This window comes from Panthera leo, chromosome D4 (genome assembly GCF_018350215.1).
Source record: "Panthera leo isolate Ple1 chromosome D4, P.leo_Ple1_pat1.1, whole genome shotgun sequence".
Taxonomy (NCBI): Eukaryota; Metazoa; Chordata; class Mammalia; order Carnivora; family Felidae; genus Panthera; species Panthera leo.
In genome coordinates, this window is record NC_056691.1 from 5,323,319 (window position 1) to 5,348,077 (window position 24,759).

At 45.0% G+C, this 24,759-nt stretch overlaps 1 protein-coding gene across 1 annotated transcript in view; it reads left to right on the forward strand.

Moving 5' to 3' along the window:
* The window catches only part of LOC122205133 (contactin-associated protein-like 3), a 193,266-nt gene that overhangs the window by 87,658 nt on the left and 80,849 nt on the right, over nucleotides 1-24,759 (forward strand). Inside the window, exons 4-9 of the mRNA XM_042913253.1 lie at nucleotides 437-584; nucleotides 11,285-11,488; nucleotides 11,937-12,121; nucleotides 13,190-13,333; nucleotides 16,341-16,602; nucleotides 23,006-23,152. Of these exons, the coding sequence (XP_042769187.1) occupies nucleotides 437-584; nucleotides 11,285-11,488; nucleotides 11,937-12,121; nucleotides 13,190-13,333; nucleotides 16,341-16,602; nucleotides 23,006-23,152 (1,090 nt within the window). The remainder of the gene's footprint in view (nucleotides 1-436; nucleotides 585-11,284; nucleotides 11,489-11,936; nucleotides 12,122-13,189; nucleotides 13,334-16,340; nucleotides 16,603-23,005; nucleotides 23,153-24,759) is intronic.

A 24,759-nucleotide genomic window follows, 5' to 3' on the forward strand; every position in this document is an offset into this window, starting at 1 on the left:
TTAAGAATCTGATGACGAATCAATGGAATCAACTTTGAAAGGCCACATGAAGCGTCAGGGGTTGGGCATCTGGGTAGCTCATTGGTTGGGCATCCGATTCTTGATTTCGGCTCAGGTCATGATCCCAGGGTTGTGGGATCCAGCCCTGCATCGGGCTCCATGTTCCTCTTGATTGCCTTGGATGTGGGGCTGCGTGTGAACGTCTGCAAATTCCTTATTTACCCTGCAAATAAGGAAAACTTAGACCGTGGCGACTAATCCAGGCCCTGAAGAAAGGTTGTCGCACAGCCTCTCAAACGTTAGCGGCGTTTCTATAAAGCGGGCGGCCTTTTGCGTATTAACAAGGTGAGGCACCCATCCCTCACAGGCACGAGAGGTGACAGCGTGAACTCGGCATTCTGCAGACACATTGATCCCTTTCTCCGTTTTCTCCCAGGGTTTTCCAGGAAACACAAACGCAGACAGCGTGGTACATTACAGACTCGAGCCTCCCTTCGAAGCCAGGTTCCTGCGCTTCCTCCCCGTAGCCTGGAACCCTAAGGGCAGGATTGGGATGCGGATAGAAGTGTACGGATGTGCATACAGTAAGTGGTGTTTATTTCCCCCCGCCGACATCGATGACGGGCTGACGTGCTCTAAATGCCGAACTGAAAACTGAACCTGACTTCTCTCAGCCTTTTAAATATCTACGTAAAACGGTTTTTTATGGAACGCCTTGATATTATGCTGTCTTTAGTTATTTTCTAGTCGAATGTGTAGGTGCACCTGGCCTGAGCCTCAGAACCTTTACTTCATGAAAGTAACGAACTCCAAATCGACAGCAGTCATTTACTGGGACCGATGATGCTGTTCTCTGAGGCTGTCACTGGGGTGACCCTCGTGTGGGGACGCTGGTGATCTTGTTTTCCCCGAACCCCACGATGATGACTCAGTTCTTCTTTTAGGTTCACCGCTTGCGTCTCCACTTTTCTCTACTTGAGGCCTCTTTTGAACGTCATTTACGTGTCGTGTCTTCCCTCTTTTCTCTACTGATGAGAAGAGTAACAAAAATCGCGTAAATACAAGCATAAACACCTTCAGTGAAGTCCATGGGGGAATCAACTCTATGGTTGCCATTTCGATGATCTAGAATATACCAGTATTTACTTAAAGTAACACGAAAAGAAAAAATAATGATTAAAAAATACCTTCTAGAAAACCGGAGACTAACCCAAAGAGTGTATCGGATGGGGACGTCTCGTAAGGTTGGGTTTTTGGTCCCACTTCATTTCGAAAGCGATGTCTTTTCTCCCAAATTCGGTTCTCGTAACCACTATATTATCCTGGCCTTCATTTCCTCATTCCCTCACTTGCCATCTAAGAATTTATCGGACACTTGGCCATTTGCCAAGAACTGTGTTAAACATTGGAGGTGGGGGGCCGTTCTAGAATGATTCATTTTTGTTGTCAGGATTTTATGAGAAGCCATAAAATTGTACAAAACAGACGTAAAATACTGGAACGTGACCCCGGGACACAGGGAGTAGAGCGGTCAGTCGGTTTTCCAAGTGAAGGGCTTGGGAGGTGAGCTGCGGGCAGGGAGGGGTCCCGGGGAGGGACGAGGAACGTGCAGAGAAATAGTGGCTGCAGGAATCTCAGCTTCTGTTGGCTCAGGGATCAAGGAGGATATGGGCACTCGAGGGCACAGGGAGCGGTTGTGTAAGAATGATACCATTGCCCCTTCGCTAACCCCACAGGCAGACCTTCTGGAGGTGAGGCTCACCATCCCAGAAGCAACCCCGTTCTAGATTCAAGGGTCCCCTTCGGCCTCAGCTCATCCAGCTGCCAGATGACAGGCTCCCCTTCCGCTCTGTTTCCAAATCCTACCTCTGCATGGCATTTCCGTGCACCATTTAGCCCACGTGACGCCGCGTGGCCGTCCGCCTTTTTCTTTCTCTTTCCGTCGGTCATCTCCTTCCATCCTTTTGTTTCTGGGATCCATGAACACGCTCACGGCCGCAACGGCCGGGACGCCTGATCCTCGGTTTCTCTTTGATCCCATAAAATGAGTTTCTCCTTTCTCCCATTACCCGGGAAACAACATCAGTTTACTACTTGAAAGCCGTGCGTGCTCTTTGATGGGGATTTGCCATCAGCTTGATGTTCTTCTTGAAGAGATATTACCATGGTTCCTCCGGTTAGAGGTCAGTTCCAGAAAGATCAAAGCTGTGCGCCTGATCCCCGGAAGGGCTGGTTGGCTGTGTAGCTCTCATGGGGCCTGCGTGCATCCAAAATTCAGCGAACATGAGCTGTCGGGCATCAGGGGTTCCCACCGTAACTTATAATAGTCCTCACTACTTGTGAGACTTTGCGGGGTACATTCCTTGATAGTAGGGCCTCTCTCTGTATTGTCTTCATTTTTATTATTAATAAGAATAATTGTTGAAGCCTAGCACTTTGCACTTTTATTTTTGACAGTGTTTGAATATGATACGGTTTATAGCCCAAAGGGCTAATGATTATCTCCCCCCCCCATTTCTATTTTCACTTCTCTGTTGATAGTGAGAAAATGTCCAGATTGCTTCTCTTGGCGTATAGTGTCCCTTGGATGCAACTTCTCTGTTTGGTTTCATTTCTTTACACCCCGGTTATACTCCAATGACACTGGCCATTCGTAGAAACCAACCTCACGCATTTTCGTGGCTTCCTGGTCCATGAGTGTTCTCTTCCTGAAAATCCCTCCCCCCCACGTCTAGAGTGCACAGTCTGTTTGGAGTCCCCTGCCCCCTGCCGCAGCCCCCAGTGTCCAGTGCTCATATTCCCCATGGACTTGTTCTTGGCTTTGTATTCTACTCTGAAAAGGCCTCCCCTTGGGTGTCTTTCTGCTTTCTTAAGTTTTCAGGAACGTTTACGCACTGTCTGATCAATTCCAAGTTGACATCCCCGATGCAGGTCTCTGAAGCCACAGACAGGCATTCTGTGCCCAGGTCTACCTTCATTTCTTTCTCGATTGTTATTCCTCTTCGGGGCACCTTCAGTTGCTGCTTTTCGGCCATCTACTTCGACTCCCCACGTTCAAGGTCAGTGTCTTCTCAAGTCTACCCTTGAGCTGGCTCCACGCCCATCATGGTTTATTAGTGTGTTTATTGGTGAATAAGAGAAGGAAGAAAGAAGGAGGGGAGGACGGAAGGAAAGCAAAGATGAAGGAAAGAGTGCACGAATCCTTGGGAATGTGGATTATGTAGGCACAGAATGGCGAACAACGTGGTCATCCACCAGTCGTCCGTGTGGCCCTCCAGTCCTGTGTCAGATCAGGCATTGAAAATAAAATGGGTTAGGGGCACCTGGGTGGCTCAGTCGGTTAAGCGCCTGACTTGGGCTTAGGTCGTGATCTCACGGTTCCTGAGCTCGAGCCCCATATCGGGCTCTGTGCTGACAGCGTGGAGCCTGCTTGGGATTCTCTCTCTCTGCCCCTCCCCTGCTCGCACACTTGCCCTCTCTCTCTCTCTGTCTCTCAAAATAAATACATAAGCATTAAAAAGTATTTTAAAAAAAGGAAAATAAAATGGGTTAGCAGGGAAGAGAATAAGGGAATAAAACAGGTAATTGTTTCAAAATATTGTGTTTATTTAAAAAGTATATTGACGGGGTGCCTAGGTGGCTCAGTCAGTTAAACATCCGACTTCGGCTCAGGTCAGGATCTCATGGTCCGTGGGTTCGAGCCCTGCATCGGGCTCTGTGCCGACGGCTCAGAGCCTGGAGCCTGCTTCGGATTCTGTGTCTCCCTCTCTCTCTGCCCCACCCCGACTTGCACTCTGTCTTGCTCGCCCTCAAGAATAAAAATAATAAAAACATTAAAAAAAATAAAAATAGAAAAACCGACGGATAATTGCATCAAAAATGGTTTTATTTAACAACCTCAACATGTGTCAGTATTTATAATCCTTCTGTTACCATTCTATTTTATATACAACATACAGTTAGTATTTTCTATCTAATGAGATACAGGTATGTATATACATGTATACATACACATTTATATTTATCGACCCATGTAAACTCTGGCGTTCTCTATTCCTTTGTATTGATCCACATTTCCACATACCATTTTCCTTCCACCTCAAAGGCTCCTTTTAGCATTTTTTGCCGTGTAGGTCTGCTGGTGAGGACTTCTTTCGCATTTTGGATGTCTGGAGAAAGTTGGTATTTCGCCTTCATTTTTGAGAGTTATTTGAGCTCAGTATGGAATTCTAGGATAACGTTTTTTCATTCATTACTTTCAAGACATTGCTCTTATGTTTCCTCACTTGTATCCTGTCCCCAGAGAAACCCACTGCTATCTGTATCTATGTGTCTTTCGAATGTGACATGCCTTTTTTTCCCCCTCTAGCTGCTTTTAAGATTTGGAGCAATTTGTTTCTGATGTAGTTTGGTTTTGTTTTATTCGGTTTCTTGTGTTTGGAGCACACTGGGTTATTTTGATTTGTGGGTTTATAGTTTTCATCAGATTTGGAAAGTTTCAGCCATCGTTTCTTCCAATATTTTTTTTTTCTACATTTTCCCCTCACTTTTTTCCTTAAGGGATCCAATTGTCATTAGATAAAACACATATTAGGCTGTTTGATTTTGTTGTGTCACACAGCTTCCCTGATGTCCTGTTTATTTTCTCAAGTAATTTTTTTTATGCCTTGTTTCATTTTAAATATTTCTCGTGCTGTGTCTTTGAGTTCACTAGTCTATTTTTCTGCATTGTTTAACTTGCCAGTCGTCCCATTCAGTGTGTTTTTCAACTCAGACATTGTAATTTTCACTTTTTTAGAAGTATCTCTTGTGTAGCTACCTGACTTCTTGAACATATGATGACAGTTGTAACAACTGCCTTAATGCCTTTCTTTGCTAATTATAATATCTGGGTCAGTTCTATTTTGATTGCTTTTTTTTTTTTCCCTCACTGTGGGCCATCCTTCCCAGCTTCCTAGTATGCCTGGAGATTTTTGAGTAGATGCCAGACATTTTGATTTTTACTTTGGGTGCTGGATATTCCTGCTTTCTTATATGCTTGAACTTTCTTCAAGGACACATTGAATTGAAGGGATTTGATTCTTCAATTTAAAAGGATTTAAAAGGTGTTGCTTTTAAAGTGTGTTGGGGCGCCTGGGTGGCTCAGTCGGTTAAGCGTCCGACTTCAGCTCAGGTCACGATCTTGCGGTCCGTGAGTTCGAGCCCCGCGTCGTCGGGCTCTGGGCTGATGGCTCAGAGCCTGGAGCCTGCTTCCGATTCTGTGTCTCCCTCTCTCTGTGCCCTTCCCCCGTTCATGCTCTGTCTCTGTCTGTCTCAAAAATAAATAAACGTTAAAAAAAAAAAAACTGTGTTAGCCCAACCAAAGCAGTGTTTTAGTCTAGGGTAATTATTCCCACCACTGAGGTAAGAGCCTTCTGAGTACTCCACCCACTGGCAGATGTTGGTGAGGTCTCCGGTCTGGATGATAACAGTGGGCACTGTTCCCAAGCCATTCGTCCTCTTAGATGGTTCACTTCCCGGTCCTGATGGGCTCCGTCCCTCGCACACACTGATCGGCATTTGCCGAACACTCAAGAGGGGCGTGTTGCTGGCCGCCCATGTTCTCACCCTTCATCCTTCCCCTCTTCGTACTCTGCCTGTGGATTCCAGGTGCTCTGTGCCCCCCAGACTTCTGACTCTGTCTCCTCTTCCCAGGACGTCTGCTGGGCTCTGCCTCAATTCCTCCTTTCTGCCCTATGACCTGGACGCTCTCTCCAGGCAGTGCCCGATTGGTGTTCCAGGGCTCATCTTGTGTCTCCCATCCCTCGGGCATGAAAACCATTGTTTAATGTCCTCCTCAGCCCCTCCCCCCCCCTTTTTTCTGGCTTCAAGTGAGAGAGTAAATCTGGTCACTCCATCTTGGTCAGGAGCAGAAGTCGTAAATGCGGTTTTAGCTCTTGCTGTATTTCTTTTTCTTTGCCCGGTGCTCAAACGTAATAAGGCAGTCAACATCCGTGTTTCGGTCACTGCTGCACACACCATCGAGATGTTAAGCTGTTTAAGACTCATTTCAGTTGCTGTGTGGGAAAGCCCTCTTCATCCTTCTCCGGATAAGAAAACGGACCTGGACAGGTGAAGGTCTTCCACAGTGGAATCAGGATTTGGACCCTCACGGGACAACGCCGGTCCTTTCTCTGAGCTGCTGCTGCTCTGTGTTGTCTGAAAGGCTGTTTGTGGGACCGGATGCAGGGGCTATGAGTCGATTAGCACAAATTTGGTCTCACTACTAGTAACCTGGATTTCTCTAATTGGCTGGTGTGGGGGGCCCTTTTTCATAATACCGTTGGTGATTCAGTCATCAAAGCATAATCTCAGTTAATAAAACTAATAATTAGGGGCGTCTGGGGGCTCAGTCGGTTAAGCATCCAACTTTGGCTCAGGCCATGATCTCACGGTTCGTGGGTTCGAGCCCTGCGTCGGGCTCCGCGCAGACAGTGCGGACCCTGCTTGGGATTCTTTCTCCCCCCCCACCTCTCTCTCTCTGCCCCATCCCTAACTCATGCTTTCTGTCCCTCAAAATAAATAAAATAATAAATAAATAAAACTCATAATGATAAAATCACGTAAAATTGGAAAAACGCTGTTATTTTCAAGTATCACATTTTCTATTTTGGAATGTGGGTTCTATACTCTTCCAATAGAGGAAAGCACCGCTTCCTATTCTGATGCGTAACAAGTGACCTCTATGTCAAGTACCCCAATTATTTAGTTAGTTGAATGACCTACAAAGACATTGTTCATGAAGCCTTCTTGTGGAAGTTCAGTGTGATGCTAAGCGGTAATTTACTACATCATTTTGGCGTTTTTATTCAAATAAATATTATAGTCGATTATTTGTATTAATTAGGGGCATCGTAAATTGTATTTGCTCTTAACAATAGTCCAGTATCAAACACTTTACCTTCATGAGCTGATAAAAGGTCACCTTAGCGTCACCAGTGAGCTCTAAGACTGGAAAGGTGGTTTCTCTAGTCAGTCTGTAATCAGTGGTATAGAGATCAGGGGAGCCTCTGTTTAGTGGAGATTATGGTCAAGGTGGAGCTTGAGGCTTGAGGACCCCGGGGCTGTCCCCCATCCATACTCGGGAGAGCTCACTCCTACTGACTCATTGAGCTAAGCCTTCTGTCTCCCACAGTATGATGTTTCGGTTTAATTTTGAAAACTCTATGGCCTTTGAAAATCGTGTTTGAGGGATACGTGTTTAAAAAAGTCATTCTGGCTTTGCCGACCTGTCAATTTGTTTTCAGATAGTCGGATTGGTTTTTGAGTATCTGTAAGTAAAGGGCATTTTGCAGAATTGATTCTCTTTGATGAGGCCTGTCACTGAGTTTCCAGTCTAAATGCTCCTGTTGTTAAAGCATCTTTGTGATAACGTATATGCTGGGCTTCACAGAGGGGCTTCTTGATTAACAGTACAGCCCAGGGGCGCCTGGGTGGCTCAGTCGGTTAAGCAGCCGACTTCAGCTCAGGTCACGATCTCGTGGTCCGTGAGTTCGAGCCCCGCGTCAGGCTCTGGGCTGATGGCTCAGAGCCTGGAGCCTGCTTCCGATTGTGTGTCTCCCTCTCTCTCTGCCCCTCCCCCATTCATGCTCTGTCTCTCTCTGTCTCAAAAATAAATAAAACAAAACAAAACAAAAAAAACAGTACAGCCCACTGTTGGGACCATGTTGGCTTCTTTCTGGTGCCTGTCTGTAAATTGCATGTGACAGGCACCATGTGATTAGTAGGATGTTTACATTCTTTCTCTCCAAATGCTTCCCCGGAGAAAAGCCCTCTCGCCCCTGCTTCCCTCATCTTGACTGTGAGTTGCTTCCCCGTCACCAGATTTCTTAGCCCCACGGTAAGGCTAGGTGATTCCTGCAGAAATGCGTTCTTTCATGAGAGCCGAAGTGGGGACACGAGGGAAGCACTGTCTGCTCTGGGAGGGTCCGGCCACGTCTGTCTGCTTCTGTTTTATCCCGACATCGATACAGTGTGGCGCCTCGTGGCCTATGTCAATATGAAATGAAAATGGGGCTGCATTTGGGGAATGAATGAAAATGAAGTCAAGGCAGGGGCGGGGCGGGGGGGGGGAGGAAAATGGGGAAAAATGGTCTTTTACTAACAAAACTGTATTTGCCAAAGCAGAATCCCTGCTGAAGCCGAATTTGAAGTTATGGAAGCTTGTCAATATAAAACCAATCTTTTATAATATGACACAGGAGCCAAAATACTTTCTTATACCTTATAAAAATATACATTCAGGAATAGTCACAAGTGGGGGCGCCTGGGTGGCTCAGTCAGTTAAGCATCTGACTCTTGATTTCGGCTCAGGTCATGGTCTCACATTTATGAGATTGAGCCCTGCATCGGGCTTTGCACTAACAGTCAGGAGCCTGCTGGGGATTCTCTCTCTCCCTCTCTCTGTCTCTCTGCCCTTCCCCTTTTCGTGCATGCACAATCTCTGTCTCTCTCTCTCTGTCTCTCACAATAAATAAACATTAAAAAAAAAGCCACCAATGAAGTGTATTGAATTATGCAATAGGCAGATCAAAAAAATAATTAAGTTGGTGATTTCCCACCTAAAATAGGGTTTTTGATGTTGAAATCAAAGAAAGACCACAAAATGTCCGGCCCTGAGCTGGTTCTCGTCACGGCCACCTCTGAACAATCAGGAATCGAGCCCGGTGACCGTCACCAGTCGATTCCACGGAGTGGAAGATGTACGCATGTCTGTAAAGGGCCAGACAGCACACATTTTAGGCTCGGTGGGAGCACGTGCCCTCTGCCACTGTTCTTTGTTCTTTTAACAAACCTTTACAGAAAGTAGCTCACCGGGGCTGTACAGGCTGCAGACTGATGTGGACAGTTTCCGATGAAGAGGAGGAGCAGCCTAACCTTCCAGACTTCTAAAAGCAATTCCTGAATTTTATCCGTGTCATTCTCACCCCCTTAGTCTGTTACCGTTTTAAGTAACAGACTTAACGGAGCTTAAGTCTGTTACCGGTTAAGACTTCAGTGAAACTAACCAGGACTGTTACAAGATGCATTTTTGAAGTGGTTTTGTTTGACTCGGTTGATGACGTAGCTGGATGATATAATTCCGCCACTTTACAGGCCTAGAAAACCTGTCAAAAGACACGTGACGTCTGCCTCATAAGATCTCATGTGATGATTAACATGTGGTTGATTGTACGACATCCAAGTGTCCGTGATCTCGTTGGAGAGAGAGCTGAAAACTTTCAAGGGTTGTAAGGCCACTCATTTGCGTTTCTATAAATCCAGTAAATTTTTCACCGCTCCGTTTTGCCTGAGGAGAAGGTTCCAGGAAACAGAATTTAGCTGCTGGAGAGCAGCGGTTCTCAAATGTAGTCATCAAGCCAGCAGCGGCATTGCTGGGGGTTCGTGTTAGAAACGCAGATTCTCTGTTCCCACCCCAGGCCAGCAGAGTCGGAACTCCGGGGATGGGGCCCAGCAGTTTGCGCTTACCCCACACTCCAGCACGTTCTCATCCCTGGAAGGTCAATATTACGCTTACAAAGCAACAGTGGCCCCAGGGAAGCTGAGGGCCAAAGCTATCGGATCAGAATAATCCTGACAAAATCATTCATGGAACAAACAGCTCTCATTCGCTCACTTCAGAAAGAAGCCTTAGGGGTGCCTGGGTGGCTGAGTCGGTTAAGTGTCCGACTTCGGCTCAGGTCATGATCTCGCAGTCCGTGAGTTCGAGCCCCGCGTCGGGCTCTGTGCTGACAGCTCAGAGCCTGGAGCCTGTTTCAGATTCTGTGCCTCCCTCTCTCTCTGGCCCTCCCCCGTTCATGCTCTGTCTCAAAAATAAATAAACGTTAAAAAAAATTAAAAAAAAAAAAAGAAAGAAGCCTTAATTATTATCATTGCCTTTCGGTGACGTGCCCGCAGAAAAACTAGACTAGTAAAATGTGAAAGTATTTAAATCCTTCATTATCAAATTCTCATTACTGTCATCTAACACGCTAAAGGACATTGTTTGAATTTGACAAAGGGTTATGTTTTTATCAGGCACATTCATTTAATTATGCAATGGAGAATAACTGCTTGTTTACATGATTTTTAGACAGACGGCAGTGTTTATATATTTTCCACTGTGTGTGTGAATCAAAATCAAGCTTCTGAATTTTCCCATTTTATTGGCTTTCTCTTGCACCTTCATTTGTTATACATATGTGTTCTTAAAACTTTTCTTTTTAGGGGCCCCCGGGTGGCTCAGTCAGTTAAGCACTGGACTCTTGACTTTGGTTCAGGTCATGATCTCAGAGTTTGCGGGATAGAGCCCCACGTCGGGCTCTGTGCTGATAGTGCAGAGCTTGCTTGAGATTCTCTCTCCCTCTCTCTCTGCCCCTCCCTCCCTCTCTCTCTCCTTCAGGAAATAAACATTTAAAAATAAATAAATAGGGGCAACCTGAGTGGCTCAGTCGGTTGAGCCTCTGACTTTGGCTCAGGTCACGATCTCACGGTCCATGAGTACGAGCCCCGCGTCGGGCTCTGCGCTGCTGGCTGAGAGCCTGGAGCCTGCTTCAGATTCTGTGTCTCCCTTTCTTTCTGCCCCTCCCCTGTCCATGCTCTTTCTCTCTTCTTGTTTGTCTGTCTTCTTGTTTGTTTATTTATTTGTTTTGTTTTTAGATTCCACGCACGAGTAAAATCACACGGTGTTTGTCTTTTTAAGGCACAGTCACGTCTTGTCTTGTTTACTTGTGAGATACGAAAAACACAGGAGATTTTTCTGGGTAATACGAATCCCTCTGTGTCTCTCTTGTTCTGTCTTCAAGTGGTTTGACCAGTGCTCTTTCTACGTTAATGATAAAATAATAACTTTTTCAGATGCAAGGGACCTTGATGGTTGGAAAGATGAAACGGCCAGAAAGTTGAGAGAAAACGGCAGCGTCGTAGCCATGGTGTGACGGGGGGGGGGGGGGGGGGGGTGGTGCAGCGGGGGGTGACTTCAACTTCTTTACTGATTTCATTTTTTACAGGATGAGAAGTGGTCATTAGAAAGGCAGGAGCAACTGGGACTTGGCCAACATACTTGGCGTGTACGTCTAGATGATACATTTTGGGGAAAACGTCAGGAAAGGCCAAGAGTAGAGTTTAGGGGTATCGGCTGCTGGTAGGAAGGGAAAATTAGCCACATGGATTTCCCCCTTGCGTATGTGTGTGTTGACTTACACATCTCAATGCGCTAATAAAGACATGTTGTACTTAGGTTACTTTTTAATGTCTCCCACTGTAGGATCTGAGGTGGTTAATTTTGATGGAAAGAGCTCCTTGATATACACATTGAATCAGAAATCCGTGAGTCCAACAAAAGATGTCATTTCTTTGAAATTTAAGACCAGGCAGACCGATGGGATTCTACTCCACCGAGAAGGACAAAATGGCAAGCACGTCACCCTGGAGTTAGTTAAAGGAAGACTCATCTTATCCCTTAATTCAGGTAAAAACCTACAAGGTGGTGTTTTCGAAAATGAGCTTGTTGAGATGAAAATATCTTTTTGTGCTTAATTTTTCACAGCTACGTCGTTAACTCATCCTGAAACCAGAACGCTTTTTAAAAAAATTTTTTTAGTATTTTTAAATTTATTTTGGAGAGAGAGGGAGACAGAGCCCGAGCCGGGGAGGGGCAGAAAGAGAGGGAGACCCAGAATCCGAAGCAGGCTCCGGGCTCCGAGCCGTCAGCACGGAGCCCGACTCTAGGCTCGAACGCATGAACTGTGAGATCATGACCTGAGCCGAAGTTGGACGCTTAACCGACTGAGGCCCCCAGGCACCCCAACCAGAACAGAGAAGGAGGGAAGGAAAGTGTAGTTGTGAGAAACGCTGCCCTCCACATGGCCGTCATAGTGTTGAATTGGAGTGGTGCATTACTTCCCCTGTCCTTCTAGGCCACGCTAACCTGCCGTCCCCTGACGCCCGTGTGACCCTCACCCTGGGCAGCCTGCTGGACGACCAGCACTGGCATTCTGTCCTCTTGGAGCTCCTGAACGCACACGTCAACTTCACCGTGGACAGGCACACGCAGCATTTCCAGGCAAAGAGCGGGTCCCGCTATTTGGATCTTGATGATGAGGTGTGAAAATTACTTTTTAAGTATTACGGATTTAAATGCAACCTGACCTTCTAGGAAAATGGCACGACACAGAGAAATCCCCTTGGCTAGCAATTCAGAATTCCGGCGAAGCGTTTCCCACGGCTGACGTCGGCGCGTGACGTGCCCGTGTGCTGTCGAGACGTTTCATCACTCATCGATGTTAGTTTTCACACGAGAGGCAGTGGGCGTTAAAGCTGGGAAGTGTGTGCGTGAAGAGCTAAGGGTACAGCAGGCCGCGCTTAAAAATGATTTGTTCAGACAGTTCTTTGGTGTTACATCTGGCATCGGATGTCAACACTTACCTTGGAGATCTCTCTGTGTTTCAGGGCAATCCTACACGGAATTAGCGATCTAGGGGACCTCGGAGAAGTGATCCCTGTATATTCCAACATGCTTTTTTGAGGAGCAGGAGAGCCAGAAGTGCAGGATTCCAGATACCATTTCTTGGGATGTTTAAAGGTTTAACGTATTCGCAGCGTGTTGCCTACGCGGGTTGACCCTATGCTGAAATGCCCCTTTTGTTCCACCAGTTCTGCTCAGCACATCTGTCAGAGCAAATGGGATGATTTCAACATTCATTTAGGATAAGTGGCTTCAGCAGAGGAGGCCAGCTGGAGAGCCTGGCCTTGAATGAGATTATCAATGGCTTTATTATTCTAACCTATCAGCAGAGCCACCGCAAGGACCAGGACCCTAAAGTCTGGGTTCCAGAAAGATTTATAAAGTAGAATGTCATCACGGGCAGCGGTATGGTCGCATAGATCAAGAGTGACCGTGGAAATCGATGTGTGATATTCCCCATCGGCTAAAGTGACAGAGTCGGTTTGAGCAGCACGTTGCAAGATGGGTATTTAACCTATTTATCTAGATATAATGAAACATTGCTAAATCTACATCGAAAACTTCATTTGAAATTAACACGATAATGCAAAATAATGCTGGATAGATTTGCGACAGTTATTGTACACCTGCTCGTCATAAATGTTTTAGGCAGATAATCAGAAAATCATTAAACAATATTATTTATGTCATTTTTTTCTTTCTAAGATCAGCTTCGGAGGGATTCCTGGACACAGAAAATCAGTGGTGTTCCCACGTAAAAACTTTCACGGCTGCTTCGAAAACCTCTATTATAATGGAGTGGATATCATTGATTTGTCCAAGAAACGCAAGCTGCAGACCCTCGTCGTGGTAAGAAAGTCTATTTGCGAGGTCAAGAGAAACTTGCAACTTGCAACTTGCCTGATTGGTTCGGTTTTAGAATACACCTCTCCTGAAGACAGGGAAAGTACCAGTCATATATACTTTTCAGTTCATATTTCATCCATGTTAATTAATCGATTAGATTTTAAAATGCAACTTACTGGCGAAAATTTTAATTCCGGTTAGTTTACAAACGGTGTAATATCACCTTCAGGTGTGCCATATAGTGATTCAACATTTCCCCCCAATACCCGGTGCTCATTCCAAGTATGCTCCTTAACCCCCATCACGTTCTTTCTTAATTTTTACGTACGTATGGAAGCCGACGCCAAATTTCTCAAATATTTCTCCGACGTTTCTTGATCACGGGTGGGCTCGGTGATGCCAGCCTCGAACCTTATCTCAGTGCTCAGGGGCTGTGCGTGGGGATCTGGTTCCATCTTGCGATGCGCGAGAGTGCTCTGTTGTTTCTGCGAAGGGGGGCAGGGTCTGCGGATACGCGAGGAGGAGGTTAGCAAAAGCATTTGTGTGACTCCCAAAGGAAAAACATCGTGCTAAAAAAGGTTAGGTCTAGGCTGTGCAGAAAGTGGACGTGGCTTTGAACCGACTGGCTGGGAGAGTTTGGGTCCCTCTGTCTTCAAGGCCAGTGGTCTGCCCGCTGTGGATGCAGGGACTTAGGTCAGCAACGTAAGGAGCTTGTTATCTGGAAGCAGGTTAACCCCTAAGATGGATGGGAGAGTTGTGACAGTTCCGTCTCTCCATATGGCTGCCGGCCCTCGCCCAGCCTGGCATGTTACTAAGCCAGCACCCGTCCTTCCATGTTTGGGCCCTTATAACCGAATCCTGTACAGATCAGTGGGTTCAGGTTCACCCACGTATGTGTGAATGTAGATGCCTCCATGTCCCGCGCCGTTTACAGAAAGGGGATCGCTTTAGAGAAGCTTTTCTCAGTCTCGGCTTTCCGACTCCGCTAAACCTTGTGGAAATTCGTTTCCGTCAGCAGGTGTAGGTCTATGTTGTCACGGCTGCGCAGTTTGCCATTAGGAAAGTCATTTTCTAATCAAGACGTTTGCTTTATTTCTGCTTCTGTTTTACCACCAACGGGCAGTCGCACCTTTGTTTTCAGATACGGGGTCTTTTATTTGGGTGGGAAAAGTTTCAGGAGTAGAATTTCTTGCCTGGAAATTTTATGCAGCTTGAAATTTTAATTCATGTTGCTGTTTGGCCCCCCCCCCCCCAAACTGTAACACGACATTTGCCATCAGCAGTGTGTGACACAGTCCTTCCATCCAGTGTCAGGCAGCCACACACGTCAAACAGCTCTCAGACTGTTGCCAGCTCAACGGACATGAACTAATATGGGATGGTTACATCGTGTTTATCTGACTACCGATGAATGAAATAATCTTTTGTCCGTTTGGATTTGCTTTTCTGATCACTGTTGATTCTTCTTCTTTGGCCCATTTTTAATTTTATTAAACGATTTTTTTCCTTGCCAATTTATAAGAGAGTTTTATGTTTGGCAGATTATTACCCTTTGTCATTCAGGGTCCAGATAGGTTTTTCAGACTAATCAATTTTATATTAAATGTGAAGTCATGTTCTAATATAATTATGCATTGTATATCGTATCTTTTATATTAAATGTTATATGCTGCGTTGAGTATATAAATGTTTTTATTTGTATGTGGTCAATGTGTGTATGTATTTTTTTATAGCTTTGTAGTATTTGGAATGTTTCTAAAACCCGAGATGCTAGATATAGTCTCATGGATTTTCCGGGAAAAAGTTTTAAGCTGGTTTTATGTGTTTTAAAATTGGAAAAATATCTTTAAGCCTTTGATTGTCTAGGATTTATTCTTTCTGTGGATCAGTTGTCATTTTAGGCCTTAGGGATACCCATTTATTCTTACACTATGTAGTAATTAAGCCCAACCTTTTGTGTCTAAGTTGAATCGTACCTTTTTTTACACACTGACTGTACATATGTTCTCAGATCTTTCTGTGGGTTATTTATTGGGCTCTGCTGTTAACGTTTATTCCTATAGCAATACCATAATGACTTAACTACAGTGCCTTTATGGTGTGGATGCTTTGGCGTCTCCTGAATTCAGTCCCATCTCACTGTATTTCTTTGCATAATATATTTTGGACAGGAATGGCAATGTTTCGGTACATATTCCTCTGGAATTTATGAAAATGTATCCAATCCCAGGCAAAAATTCTAGTAGAGATCTTAATTGGAGTTATGTTAAGAACTTAAGTTCCTTCTTTTCCAAATGCTGCGATTAAAAATAAGTTTGCTCCTGGAGCCAGAGAAATAATCTAAAGATAAAAGGTGTGTGTTTTTTTGGTAAAATAGAATGAAAGAGTTATAAAAACCTGCCAGGCAGGTCAGACCTTAGGCTGGATGAACACCCTGGGCGACCCGGCCCGTGAGAGCTTCTGAGAGGCAGCCTGTTTGCCTTTGGAAAGGTCACCTGGCCATATCCTTCCCTTCGGATGTGCAGAAGCATACTGCCCACCTGAGTCAGATGTACACGCGTCACCTGAGTGACACAGCTATAAGCACGTTTACATAACGAAGGCGAATTCAGGAAAGTTCTTGGAGAGGGTGGTCCCTGGTGCTGGGCTTCATAGCAGATATAAACACCTAACACCTTGAGGGGAGAAGTCTGTCTCGTCTGTTGTATCCCACGTCCAGCACAAGGCCTGGGAAAGATGTGGCTCGAGATTCCTTTGCCAAAGCCCAGAAATGGAGAAGACAGAACTCCCCTGAAGGACGCAGAAATAGGTTTGCCCGGAGAGGGCGGAGCTGTGGTTTGAAGGACCTGTAAGGTAAATCTGGACTTAAGTTTGATGGGGAAGCCTCGTTTTGAAAGTCCTAGTTTGCTAGAAGGTTGATAGGATACTGTAAATCTTGGAAAACGCATTGTTTGTGAAATGGAAGTATCCTTCCGGCACCTTCCTAAATCCTCTTTTGCTGTGTTCACAGGGAAATGTGTCTTACTCGTGCTCACACCTTCAGATTGTCCCTGTGACTTTCCTGAGTTCCAGCAGCTACTTGGCTCTCCCGGGTGCCTCTGGAGAGGACAAAGTGTCAGTCGCTTTCCAGTTTCGGACGTGGAACAGAGCAGGGCTGTTGCTGACCAGTCAGTTAAAACACGGGTCGGGGGCTCTTGTCCTTGTTCTAAATGATGGAAAACTCAAGCTGAGTCTCTCCCAGCCCGGACATCCATCGAGGGATGTCACAGCAGGTAATAGACATTTGTCACGTGTCAACCCGAGATTTGTCATCTCTACAATAAATGAGCAAGTGAACCAATAAGATATTCATAATCCTTCTAGAAGGAACTAAATTTCTTTTACCTTTGAAATAGGTATCTCCAGGCTGTTGGTGTGTGATGCAAATTTAGCTACATCAAACATAATTGTCAAAAAGTTTAAAAAATAACTTATTTGTAAGTCAGTGGTTAGTAATTGGCCATGAACTTGAAATACTGGAGGCCATTAGCCTAATTCTGAGTAGTCTTGGGAAAATAGAGCTCTGTTTGCTGTCTTTTGAGCCTGTTTACACACTGGTTTTCATAATTTTTTTAAGTTTATTTATTTTTGAGAGAGAGAGAGAGAGAGACAGAGCATGAGCGGGGGAGGGACAGAGAGAGAGGGAGACACAGAATCCGAAGCAGGCTCCAGGCTCCGAGCTGTCAGCACAGAGCTGGATGTGGGGCTCGAACTCACAAACTATGAGGTCATGACTTGAGCTGAAGTCGGTTGTTTAAGTGAGCCACCCAGGTACCCCTGGTTTTCATAATATTTTAAGTTCTCATTTTTCCCCTTTCTGTCACAGCTCCTGCTCCCTTTGGGGACCCTGTTTTGGATGAAGTTCTTATAACCATGGGCAGATGTTCTGCCCCCGTCTTCCAAGAAGCACCCATGTTTCCAAACTCACTTCCAGAGATGTCTTATCTTTGAACTTAGGGGGCTATTTTGCATTTGAGTGCTGATAAAAATTTAAACCCAGGCAGGCTCATGGCATGTCCTTCCATGAATGTTGACTAAGGAAGGACCCTCTCGCCCGACCTGGGGTTACCAGTTTGGGATTGAAAAACCAGGAATGAAACGTAAATTTTTTGTTTCTTTTTATAAATCAGAAAAATCTGGCCGCCGGCGCACAGAGTTTCCCTGTGGACCTCAGCAAATGAACAGAGCCAATAGTGTCCAATCAGATTCAGTAAATTGCTTCAACCTTTGCTTGTACAGATGTACAAGCCCCATGTAGTATTAACTAAAAAAGATCGTTTTTTACTCTTGTGTCACGTGGGTACATAGCACTGCCCCCTCCAACACGCACATGTATTAGTTATTTAACTTTTTTTAAAGGCCAGTGCTGAAACATTGCACAATTTATTGCATTGATTTCTAAGCCTTTACAGGGCAACGTGTTGATTTTCAAAAGCAAACCAAAGGTGAATTTTTCTTGGTATTTGCTGCTTACTTTGGAAGCCTGTGAGGGGTGATGTTTTTTGCATTTGAAATACAGGCATGCCCCAGAGATATTCGGGCTTGGTTCCAGACTACCACAATAAAGCAGATATCACAATAAAGCAAGTGAAGTGCATTTTTTGGTTTCCTAGTGCATATAAAAGTTTTGTCTACAGTATACTGTAGTCTGTTAAGTGTGCATTAGCTTTAAGTCTAGAAAAACAATGTACATATCTTAATTAAAAAACACTTTATGGGGCACCTGGGTGGCTCAGTCGGTTGAGCGTCCGACTTCAGCTCAGGTCACGATCTCGCGGTCTGTGGGTTCGAGCCCCGCGTCGGGCTGTGTGCTGACAGCTCGGAGCCTGGAGCCCGCTTCGGATTCTGTGTCTCCCTCTCTCCCTGCCCCTCTCCCACTTGCACTCTGTCTTTCTTTCTCTCAAAAATGAATAAAACATTAAAAAAAGAAAAAAAAAACTTTATGGATGGGGCGCCGGGCTGGCTCAGTTGGTAAAATAGTCAACTCTTGAGTTTTGGCTCAGGTCACGATCTCACAATTTATGAGATGGAATTCTCCACGGGGCTCTGCACTGACAGCTTGGAGCCCGCTTGGGATTCTCTCTTCCTCTCTGTCTGCCCCTCCTCAGCTCTCGCTCTCGCTCTCTCTTTCAGAAGAAATCAACATTTTAAAAAATACGTTATTGCTAAAAAAATGCTGTTATTTGAGCTTTCAGGGAGTTGTAATCACTTGGTTACAGAACATCATAACAAATGTCGTAGTAATGAAAAAGTTTGAAAAATTGTGAGAATTACCAAATGTGACACAGAGACACGAAGTGAGCAAATGATGTTGAAAACACGGCCCCAAGAGACACGCTCCAGGGAGGGCTGCCGCAAACCTTCACCTCGTAAAAGACACGGTATCTGCGAATCGGGTAACGTGAAACGCAATACGACGAGGTGTGCCTGTAGATGGAAAATGAGACAGCTTGCAGTTGGTTTTCGTCTTAAACCTTGTATGAAGCACGAAAGCACGTACCAAACCCAGAACCAGATTTTAAAGGATAAGCTCCACGTAAGTCGCATTGAATGGCAAAAAGGACATCCAGTCATCTTTCCTCCTGTTCCCAGGTGTTAGATCCTTTTTCCTAATAGTTATCTCAGGATCTAGAACGGTCCAAGGGCGTGTAATCTAGTGTGCGTGTGTTTATGGAGCTGGCCCAGGGGAGTGTGGTGGGAACAGAAGGAAAGCGGAGGAGGGACAGCGCGCTCCCCTTTATGTCTGATGGGCTGGATAAGGCGCCTTCTTTGCTCTCGCCAAGCCTCATGTGCTCGCCTTTGAAATGACTCTAGTATGACTCACGGTGTAAACGATGACACCGTGCGTGCAAACCGTCAGCACGGTGCCTGCTGATGAGCACTCGGTAACTTTTAGTTACCGTTATTCCCCAACTAGTCCCCCCCCCGCCCCGCCCAACCATCACCTCCTAGATTGAGACTTCGAAGGGGGGAGCTGGGAAGGGCTGAGGGAAAGAATTAGCATCATTTTCGCAGTAGCAAAACCAAAAGCACGGTCTACCCTCTCTTCTTCATCTATCCCTTGCCTCCGGGGCTGCCTGGGAGACTGGCTTCTTCCATCAGAAGCAAGGAGAGTAGAGCACACACAAAGGGTGAGAATTATAATGGGTAGACGGAAAGAACGCACGTTAAGTGCAGGCGTTTCACTTTAAATGAGAATGACAGATTTTATTAAAAACCAGTCTTTTATTATAAAAGAGCCAAATGGCATCTATTAACCAATTCAAGGAGATTTTCGGGAGTGTTTTCCGCAGGCTCTCCCGTGAAAGAACTCTATGTCCTAGACAGGTGGGTGGACACACAGAGGGCAGGAGGGGGCGGGAGGGAATATTTCACACCAAATTAAATATTGGGTTTTAATACCAGGCTTTAAGTGGATGTGGTTACCGTCCCGACAGATATGCTAAGTAAGCTTTAAAATCAATACCGAATGGGAAGACTGGAAGGAACATTCACGGAATCTGGTGTGTTTATTCCTTTTTAAGCTCCAGGACTGCAGGACCTCCTTCGGCTTGCTTCAGGGCCAATGTCATAATGTATGTTTTAAGTAACCCAAATCGTCTGTGTTCTGTTGTCACCTTCCTCATTATCCAGTCATGAAACTAACAGGTGTTGACCCTTTGCAACGGTTCTGGCTCCACAAATGTGAAACGGAAAGTGAGACTCTGGCATTTTTATCATACTGGATGCGTGTCCGTGGCAAAGTCACCTTTGTGACTTTAAAAACTGTCCCTTCCTTGAAAGTGAGTGCTGGAAAGTAAGTTAACTAGTATTTTGTAGTCTGAGAAGAACAAAGTTGTAGCTATTTTTTTTTAAGTTTATCTCTTTATCTTAGAGAGAGAGAGAGTGTGAGCAGGGAGGGGGCAGAGAGAGAGGGAGAGAATTCCATCCAGTCTCCACGCTGTCAGCGAAGAGCCCGACGCGTTGACTCAAACTCACAAACTGTTATATCATGACCTGAGCCGAAATCAAGAGTTGGGCCCTTAACCGACGGAGCCTCCTAAGAGCCCCAAAGTTATAGCTATTTTTAGAGCGGGATCTATGACCTTCTGGGTCATGTCAGAAACATATTTCCCACACATGTGGATCTCAGGTCCACGTGGAAGTCACTGATGAGAGATCAAGCAAAAACGAACAAGCTGTATTTTAATTTTAATTTGTAATCGAAGGGTAATTGACATATTGAAGAACATTTTACAGACGTGAATTTGTATGGTTGATTAGACTGATTGGGCCAGAATCTGGTATTAAGTTAAATATGACTGGTTAACTTTCTACCTGAAATATGGTCATATTTTCTTTGGGGCTTATATCCCCATGGGCTATAAAATAACTCTGATTCTCGTAGGTTGACTTCCAAATATATAGGGCTGTTAAGCAGTCTTTGACTTTATCATTTATAAGAGGTATTAGTTAATCTATTGGGACAATTCCCTAAGATGATTAGAGTCAAGTAGACTCATCATCATGCTTGGGCATGACATCAAAAAATCAAGAAGTCATCATTTTGTTATTTTTCAATGAGTAAAGGTGTTTATGGCCTCGTTCCCTCCTGGGCAAGACAGTTTCTTTCTTTTTTTATTTTAAGTTATTTTGGGAGAGAGAGACAGAGAGAGCAAGCTGGAGAGGGGCAGAGACAGTGAGAGAAAGAATTCAGTGCAGAGCCTGACACGGGGCTCGAACTCACCAACCGTGAGATCATGACCTGAGCCAAGATCAAGAGTCAGACGCTTACCCGACTAAGTCACCCAGGTGCCCCCAAGACCATTTCTGAATCATTTCCAATTATTCACTGTCCTCCTTAACACAACAGGCATCTCTGTGCATGTGGGGGTTGCCATGACCGTTTGGGAGGGGAGGAATTTGGCCAGATGACTCATTTTGGCCAATGGAATGTGGGCAGAAGTGATATCTGTCACATCCGAGCAGAAGCCATGGCAAGATTCTGCCAAGCACCGTTTCGTTCTTAGCCTTGAGGCAGAAATGGGGCCATGCATTAGCTCCAGTCCTCCATGCAGAGGCATTGGGGGCACAGAGGATGGAGACCTGACTGGCTCAGGACCAGAGTGAGAACCAAACCCTTAATTGTTACTCATTGAGCTTAGGGGTTGTTTGCTTTGGCAAAATAATCTAGGAGGGGCTAACTAACAAACGTTGTCTTGGTGAGTGTGCTGGTACACCTACTGTTGACTGATTTATCTTCTCCGTGACACAACATCGGATTTTCATTCGGTGTAAGACCTGGCCAGTAAGTCTGTAGGAGAAAGTAAAGTCACATGTGGTTGGTCGCTGGTCGCTGGCTGGACCACTTGACCATTCCCAACTCCATCACTTTAAGAAAAAAATAGATACTTCGTCTCACGGATTCAAGAGACGGTGGCTGATTTAGGAGGGACTAATATTAGTTTTTCAGAATAATAACACAGCAATAGCTGGAGAGTGCTGTGTCAAATTTGGGAAAACAAAATGGAAAAACGGCATAAAATGAAAGCAAACACCATTCCCTTCTCCAAAAGTTAACGTTCATATTTAAGAATATTTCCTACCAGTTTTCTTTTCCATTTTTATACATTGATTTTATACAGTGATTGAGTATGCACACACACACACACACACACACTGTAATATAATGCTTTTTTAACTTTACATTTAATGATTTCAGTGAAATTTCATGTCTTATTAATACTTAAAAACTTAAATATTTTTAGAAAGTTAGATTGATATATACGGTATATTTGTCTGAATAGTCTACCATAAATAGTCTAAATAGACTATAATTATCATTATAGATAATGCTAATACAAAAAGTATGAAAAAAATTTATTTTTGTAACTTACAATTTTGGAAAATGCCTATGCTTCTCCACATCCTCAAGTATGAACAAGCTAGAGGAGAATGAGGTATGCCCTATGCCGTGTGATTGGAAAGGTCTCGTTCTTTCAGGGTTGCTCAGGGTCAGTTGTGTTATTCTCTAAAGGCCCTACGACTAGGAGAAACTAACACGACAGCATCCAAAGCAGAATGTCTGGATCGCCCACTCTTGATTCTTCTTTACCCCTTTGATTCGGGTCTCTTTCTTTTCTCCTCTTTTCTCCCTGTACTTTTCTGATTTAACTGCGTGATGAGACAGTGATACACAGCCATTGCAGTGCGCCCATTAGGGCATAAATATTCCCGACCGAACATAATGATGTTTGTTAGAACCAGACTGGCCAGTCCATGACGGTGGAGGGTCAGACGCAAGGACCCACCACAACCACACATTTACTCGATGAGCCTCGCTGCATGGGCCACACCTTCCTTCTGGATAAACCTGATCAGGATACCACATCATCTCATTGCCTCTTTGGAACCCCCAGGCAAGCCCACATCTATCCCAAGCCTCACCCTGTCCCCCCGAGAGGCCCCAGCTGTCCCCTGTGGTGGTTCTCCATTGCCCAGCCAGCTAAATAGCCTGGGGAGGCTTCAGGTGAGTTCATGGTGGTCTTTGGTAGATGGTCCAGGATCTTCATCGTGCTGTTTTCGAGCACTTGCTCTGTTTAGAGGCATCTGTAGGGTTTGTAGGAAAATCTTTTTCCCCATTTTGTTTACCTCCAGGTGCTGGATTAAGCGACGGGCAGTGGCATTCGGTGTCCTTATCATTGAAAGGAAGTCACCTGAGTGTGATGGTGGATGGCGAGGCGGCCTCCGTGGCTCATTCCTTGCGTGGACGGATTGATTCCGGGGACACCTATTATTTGGGTGGTAAGTGAAGACCGGCTCTGTTGGCAGTCAAAATATCTTCGTCTTTCCAGCTCCCGCCTTCTAAGGCAACTGACCGTTTTAAATGAAAACTAATACTGAAGGACAACCTTTCTCTTTCAGTGATAGTCCTTGAGAATGTTGAGTCGGCAAAGGTGGTAAATTATGGCCTCAAATGTACGTCTCCTGTGTGGCCTTGTTTAAATGTACCTGTGCTAAGATTGGCTTTGGATTTGGCACTTGCTTTCCCTGCAGTAACCTGGAAGGCTTCAAAAATGCTAGCGCCTGGTCCCGTCCCCAGGGACCCTGATTTATCTGGTTCTGAAGCCTGCGCAACACATTTCTTAAGGTCTCCAGGCAATCCTGTGTGCGGGCAACTGGGAGGGTCCTTGTTCCCTGTTTCTTACCTTCAGTACTTTGCTGTCGAGAATTTTGCTAATGCCAAGTGACTCTCCCCACCTTCTCTTCAGGTTTTTATGTGACAGTTTTATTGCTGCATGTGGGTATTCTTTCTGTAGCCTTCTCTTCTCCCTGAGGAACCTGGTTCCCCAAGTGTGATCCGGGAACCAGCGGCATCAGCATCACGTGAGAGTTTATCAGAGCTTTGGATGGAGCATCCTTGACTTCCTGAACCAGAATCTGCACGTCACCAAGTGCAGAAACATTCCCAACATAGTTAGGAAACATTCTATCCCCACTGTCTCTACAGAAGGGCCCCATTATATACAACAGAGCGAGAGAGCACTTTAATCGCTGTTGATGATTCACTCGTTACTTAGCGATGAACTTTACCAACACGACACCAGGCCGTCTCCCTGGACTGTAGTCCGTGGACCGCTGCGTGTTCAGTAGACCTTTGACTGAGTCTGTCTGGGATCCTTTCAGCCAGGGAGGGGGAGCTTCTGAGGGTAATGAATCTCCATTCCTGAGGCATTCGAGTGAAAAATCCTGAGCCACCGGAAGCTCAGACCTGTCAATTGTAAGACTTATTTCTAATCTTGGCTGGAAGCCGGCCTTGATGTTATTCCTATTTTGCATTTTATAGTTGTTTTTTTTTTTTTTTTCTAAAATAAGTCTGGAATCATGGTGGAGATAGCTCGATAGCCCAAGAAGAAAGTGTAAAATCCTCCCTAAGAATTGACAATAAGCACACAAACCGTGAATCAGGGTGTTTAATCTTTCAAGCCCCCGAAAGCGGCCATCACGGTACACGTGGAGTATTGCCAGCAGCATTAAAAGATCGGATTGCTGGCCTTCGTTGCTTGCTAAATATGGTGCATTTCTGACCCAGATAGTTTTTTAAACCTTTATGCTTATGATGGATTTTATAGCTCTGCAGAGGAACAGATTCCTTGAAAACTAAATAAAGAATTTATCCAGGAGCTATAACTTCAAAGGTAAAGGAGTTTGAGACACTGAAAGGGATAGGAAGAAAAATCCTCGCTATGTTGTTTAACGATACAAAATAGAATACTTGTTATTTTTATTAAAGCGTAAAAAAAAATACTTTTCAAAACCACAGAATCTTCTTTGATGTTTGAACCTTCTTGCATAATTTGAACACTCTACATGTTCCCAACGGGCAACGCAGTTACCGGAGTAGGTAACTT